The sequence below is a fragment of the Sitophilus oryzae genome, unplaced genomic scaffold (assembly GCF_002938485.1).
Source record: "Sitophilus oryzae breed Bouriz unplaced genomic scaffold, Soryzae_2.0 scaffold_1976_pilon_pilon, whole genome shotgun sequence".
In the NCBI taxonomy this organism is placed as follows: Eukaryota; Metazoa; Arthropoda; class Insecta; order Coleoptera; family Curculionidae; genus Sitophilus; species Sitophilus oryzae.
Window position 1 is genome coordinate 848973 of NW_022146697.1, and position 6105 is coordinate 855077.

Sequence of the window (6105 nt, forward strand, 5' to 3'; positions counted from 1 at the left end):
TTCACTTTTGACCCAACCTTTATAAAGCAAACTACCCTTTATTTTGAACAAGGAATCACCCCCTAAAGGTTTTCGCATTTGTTTTGAAACACCCTGTATATGAAAGACATGTAACGAACTAAAAGCGTTACAATATTATTAATTAAAATAATTAAAATCAGGTCGTCGTAACGTGATGTTTCAAGGTGAAGTTCGTTGCGAACATCGACTATACAAAAATATTAAAAAAACTCTTTAAATATAAAAGAGTATACTGAAGAGTGCGAGGACAGTTGTAGACACAGTAAATAGACAGTTGAAGAGACAGTCAATAGACAGTTGATAGTCAGTTGATAAGTTAGGTCAGTGAATACAGTACAGTTTCTGATAAAAGTAATTCACCATACTCTATATTTAATCTTGGCATTTCCCAAAATTGTTTTCTAATATTTAGTTATTATTTTTTATTTAATGTAGGTACTTATGATCTTTTTGTAACGGTTGTTTTAATCGAAAAAGAGAGATCCTGGTAGTGAACATAGTAAAGACCCCCAAAGCTCTGTCGATAAATAATACATCAGAAGTCACGGATACTTACTTAAAGAGTATTCTATTTCATTTATTGTATCGTGAAACAACACTTTCAAATCGGAATCAATCAGTGTTTTAAAAAGCCCTGACTTTGACGTATATAAAATTTGAACAGTTGCATTGCGTGGATATGCAAAAGCATTCTGCACCATATTTAAATTTTATGTCAGTACTGACAACGTTACCTACCTAACCAGCTACTCTCTTAATCACACATTCTTGACATCTATAATATAAATTGCTACATAGTGAATGAACAATGCTAACTAATTTACATAAAAATATTCTCACACAATAAGCTATTGATGGTCGCTGTTAAATCGAAAGAGGGTATAGATAGTTTATAACAATGATTGATAAATATTTGTTGCTGTGAGGATTTCAAAGTAAAAATCAATCATATATGATGAATTCGCTGATGTGTGGTTAAATAGAGCTGTCTGGTTACGGCAGCCACTCCTTCAACTACAAAAACAATAACCACCATTTCATAGGTGTATTGATGACTGCGCTCTAGTTACAGCAATTACAAGAAATACTGAACACATACACTGTGTCAATTTTCAAAACTTCCCACCCTTAAAATCGTTCTTGCAGTTAAAAATATGAAGAATCAGAAAGACACGTCAATTTTATTTGTAAGGGAGATACTTTAAATCAATATTTTTAGCCTTTTCCTTTCAACATTCTAGGAGGGGTAGATGTCACCCTTGCAATCTTAAGTAGGAATGGGGGTCAAGTGGCACATCGTTTTAAAGGGCGTTTAATTATCTTTTCAGTGGTATCCTACTTTGTTGCTTTTTATCCAGAGGTTTCCAAATAATCGCGTTTCAAAGTTGCGGAAACAATTAAAATGCCTGCATTGAGATTTTAGTTTTCAGGCTAGTGTTTACACAAAAATGATTGCAAATGGATCTCCTTGTAGTACAAATGATTAGAAGATTAGGTTACACCACTTACGCCCTATCTTATAAGTTGCTCATAATGTTGTCCATTTTCCTGTAAACAATAATAAAGTTTGTTTTCAAACTCCTCGCTAACATTTCGGACAACTTCGCCGGGAATTGATCGGCATTCTGCTGTAATTCGCCTTTTAAGGTCATCAATATCAGTAAATTGTGTTTTATAAACAATGGATTTAAGATGTCTCCAAAGAAAGAAGTCAAAGGGTGTTAAATCCGGTTATCTTGGAGGCCAATTGGTCCTCTTCTGCCAATCCATGTACCCGGAAATCTCTCGTTTAACCATTGTGGATTATCCTCTGCATTATTAATAGTATACTATAGTATTTCGATGTCCCTAGAAAAATTTAATAGCTACGTCCATGTTGTCACCTAATCTTCTAATCATTTGTACTACAAGGAGACCCATTGCAATTATTTTTGTGTAAATACAAGCTTGAAAACCAAAATCTCAATGCAGGCATGTTTAATTGTTTCTACAACTTTGAAACGCGATTGTTCGGAAACCTCTAGACAAAAAGCAACAAAGGAGGATACGACTGAAAAGATAATTATATGCCCTTTAAAACTATGTGCCACTTGACCCCTATTCCCATTTAAGATTGTAAGGGTGACATCTACCCCTTCTAGAGGGTTGAAAGAAAAATGCTAAAAATATTAATTTAAAGTGTCCCCCTTACAAATAAAATTGACGTGTCTTTTCGATTTTTCATAATTTTAACTGCAAGAAAGATATTATAGGTGGAAAGTTTTAAAATTGACACAGTGTATACCTGGGCATACGAGGCTTTAGGCCTTAAGCTGAATATCGATAAAATTAAAATCATGTGCACTCCCCCGAAAAAATCATAATAGTGATATAAAAATCGGAGAACTGGTATATGTAGCGGAAGCGATTTTACTAAATATATACTATTACAGCACAAGACACGCCCCCAAATACGTCATTGGAAAATATAATCTCTCTCAGCACATTCCTCCTAAATCTAAACGTTTGCAGCACAACGATACGTCGTTGGAAAATTTAATTTTATGTTCATTTCTCGTGTGTCAGGCTGTGTGGAGATGGTTGTGGGATGCAAAAAATCACATAGATATTAAAGAAAGAAAAAAACTTATGATGGAATTCCGTTATATACTTTATGCACAAAATGAAGAAGAAGCAGAGGAATTATTTGGTACCTTATGTGAAAAATGCAAATACCCAAATTTTATCAACTATCTTAAAAATGTGTGGGAAAGAAGGAACGAGTGGTGTCACTTTTATAGAAAATCATTGTGTACTAAAGGACACAACACAAACAACTTTGTTGAAGCATCTACCAGAGTACTGAAAGATATTATACTGGAAAGATGTAAATCCTTTAATGCTGTGGTATTAGATTTTATAACCAATATTCTGGATGTTACCATAACGACGTCTGATATCATTTGCTAGCAACAGAAGAAAGAAAATTAATTTAAACTACTTAAAATTTAAAGATAAAATTAGAAATTTAACAGTTAAGAAAAGAGATAATGGAACTTTTTTAGTTTCTTCAGCTGAAGACAAAAATATGCATTATACTGTTCTAACAAATTCCGCCTTATGCAATTGCGCTAGTGGAACAGGAGGGGCCTTTTGCAAACATTTATGTGCTGTAGAAAATTCGTTTAGCATCAATATTTTATCGAGTCCCCAGTTAACGGAAAATGACTGACAAAAAACTGTTTATCTAGCCACTGGTAAAAAAAACTGTTCATTTTTTAAAAACATGATCGAAAACGACGATTCGGTTGCATTTGGGGAATGCAATACCACTTTAAACGCAAGTAATCAAACCCAATCGGATTCTATAACTGATGTTGAAAATATTGAAAGTAAACCTTGTAAGTTAATCTAAAAGTTATAATATTGTTACTTGCTTAATACTTTTTGTTTTAGGTAGCGAAGAACATAAAAATGTAGTGGAAAGTCTGAAAAGGGAGTTTAGCCGTATTGCAGATTTAGCAAAACATGAGAGTTGTAATACAGAGTTAATAAAAAAGTTTGTTGGAAGCCTAAGAGCAATTAACAGAGGTAGTCAGTTGGATTCATTCCTAGCTAGCAAGCAGCGTATCAAACGAAAAACAAAATTAATAAAAGTCCACCCTACAGCACGCAGTAGAGAAAGATACAAAATGCTAAAATGGGGGGACAGAGAATTCAAAGTGGGCGCCCTTCCAGAAAAAGAAAACACAACCTGTCCCTTAATATCATGTCTAATCTTCCTAATTCCAAAATTCATTAGATGTTGCTGTGTGTTGCTTTGTGCTGTTTTATTTTGCAGATATTAGATATAGCTCCAATTAAAAGAGTATGTATTAAAATTCAATTTATTCCATTTCACCCGATTTGTATGACTCAGCCACGTTGTTGTGCTGCAAACGTTTAGATTTTGGAGGAATGTGCTGAGCTAGATTATATTTTCCAATGACGTATTTGGGGGCGTGTCTTGTGCTGTAATAGTATATATTTAGTAAAATCGCGTAGCGAAATGCAATTACCTCAGCAGTTTAATTTCGGAAAAGGAGAAATAGAAATGGAAATATATTTGCAGGATTATTCTCCTTAAATTAGTTTATAATCGAAATTATCATATCTATTATTAATACCTGCAATTTATTCATTAATTTATGTTAGTCAATAACATTTTATGTTTGTTAAATCAATATTAAATGCGTTGGAGATGTATCAATATAACTAGTTTGTTAAATCAGATATTAAATGCGTTGGAAATTTTTTATAGGATTCTTTAAATTTCGGATTTATTAGGATAAATAAAAATAATTGAGACATACGAGTACCTATCTGCAAACCTTATTTCTAATGTATAACAATGTTATCTAATATTTCATAAAATAGGTAACATTTATTAACATATCGAATTAATTAGCACACTGAGACTTTTCTGTAATATCTGTTGTATCGTCTTCTTGCACCGAATAACGCGCTTTTTTATTTCGGATTCTTTTATTTCTGTGGCGTGTTCTGAACGTCGCGTGTCAAATACTTGTCAGCGAGTAAGTGTTGATGAGGACCAAAAGCAAAAATGCGCTTTTAATGCTAAAGTTGCTACAAATCATTACTGTCTTATTCAATCTCAAATAAAAATAAAGCTATACCCGTCTTTGTACAACATACGGTTATCTCTTATGCTAATTTATCTTTTTGTATACAGCAAACAAACTTTTTTAACATTGAAAATGTTTCTGTTATCCTATATAAGGGAGCCCAAATCGAATTAAAATGCTACATTTGCCACACCATGACGTCATATATACAAGGGTATAGGAAATCTCGGCGCAGCGGCGGCAGTCGGCCAGCGCGCGCAAAAACCATTACATCGCTAATTGTTTATTGATATATCTTTATTAGTTTAAAAGCAAAAAATATGGGGTTTGCTTTCATACCTTGTCAAGACATAAGCGAAACTTTTAAATTGTTTCTTTTTTTCATTTAGGCCTTCGTTTTTCGTTAAATGAAAGTTATATTAAAAAAAATCTATTTTTAAACCAAATTTTCGCATGATTGAATTGATTATTCATGTTTAAAGTTTTTTTTGGTCATAAGCGCTAATGGAAATGTTTTTTTGTAAATAATTATAAAAAATTACTCCCTACGAAGACTTTATTGTGTACTGGATCAAAAAATAAGTATTTGTTTTGTCTATACGGTGGTATTAATATATCGATTTTTGATGATAGTGCCTTTTTACCCGGTCTAATTTTGTACTACTTTCGGAATAAGAGTCCCCATATCATGTACTGCAAATGTACTGTACTTCCATCCCTGAAAAATTCAGCTTGTGACACCGAAGTGAGAGGTAACGTCAAAATAAGCTTTAATCTACCTACATCATAGGTAGGTGGAGGTACTCTAGGTATATTCTACCTAGACAGTAGCTGAACTAGTTGACAGTAGTAATTAATTTGTTATCCGATAAGTAGTTGTCATTATATAAGTTTAATCATCTTGTACCTCCTATAACGGTAGGTTTTGGATTTTTCCTGATTGGTTTGTTAAACAAAAATATACTGGGCATATAAATGTCTGTTACAGGTTAATTCGTTAAAGAAATATGTTACACACATATTATTTTAATAGTATTGGTTTTAATAGTAATGGCTATATTATGTTATAACACATACATATGTATTGAATGTACTTATTTTAACCAGGGTCACGACGCGCGACGCTGCCGAAGAGGAATTGGCCTACGTTTGGCTAAACAGGCTGGACACGGTGGAGTACGATATTGGCGAGTCTGAATATTTATAAAAATTTGCAAAGTAAAATATGTTGGAAAAATAATTAATCCATACATATATAAAAGCTCAAAGGGTTTTTTTGTTGCATCCATCCCGCCGAAAGCGCTTTACCAATCTTGATGATTCTTTTTTTAAATGAAAGGTATATATGTGTAGATTTGTTATGAAGTATTTTTATAGTGCTTAATGGCTATTTCTTTGTGTAAAACGACTAAATACTAAAACATACCTGAAAACACCTACACACAATACCTCCAGAAATAAATTAGTTGTCATTGTCAGT

General features: G+C 32.9%; 1 protein-coding gene across 1 annotated transcript; it reads left to right on the plus strand.

The window, feature by feature from the left end:
• The first annotated feature begins 3254 nt into the window (after positions 1-3254).
• Positions 3255-3946, plus strand: LOC115883704. The gene is made up of 3 exons (XM_030902100.1): positions 3255-3401; positions 3457-3722; positions 3842-3946. The coding sequence occupies exons 1-3, from the start codon at positions 3287-3289 to the stop codon at positions 3944-3946; spliced, it is 486 nt and encodes a 161-aa protein (XP_030757960.1). The 5' UTR covers positions 3255-3286.
• The last annotated feature ends 2159 nt before the right edge of the window (positions 3947-6105 follow it).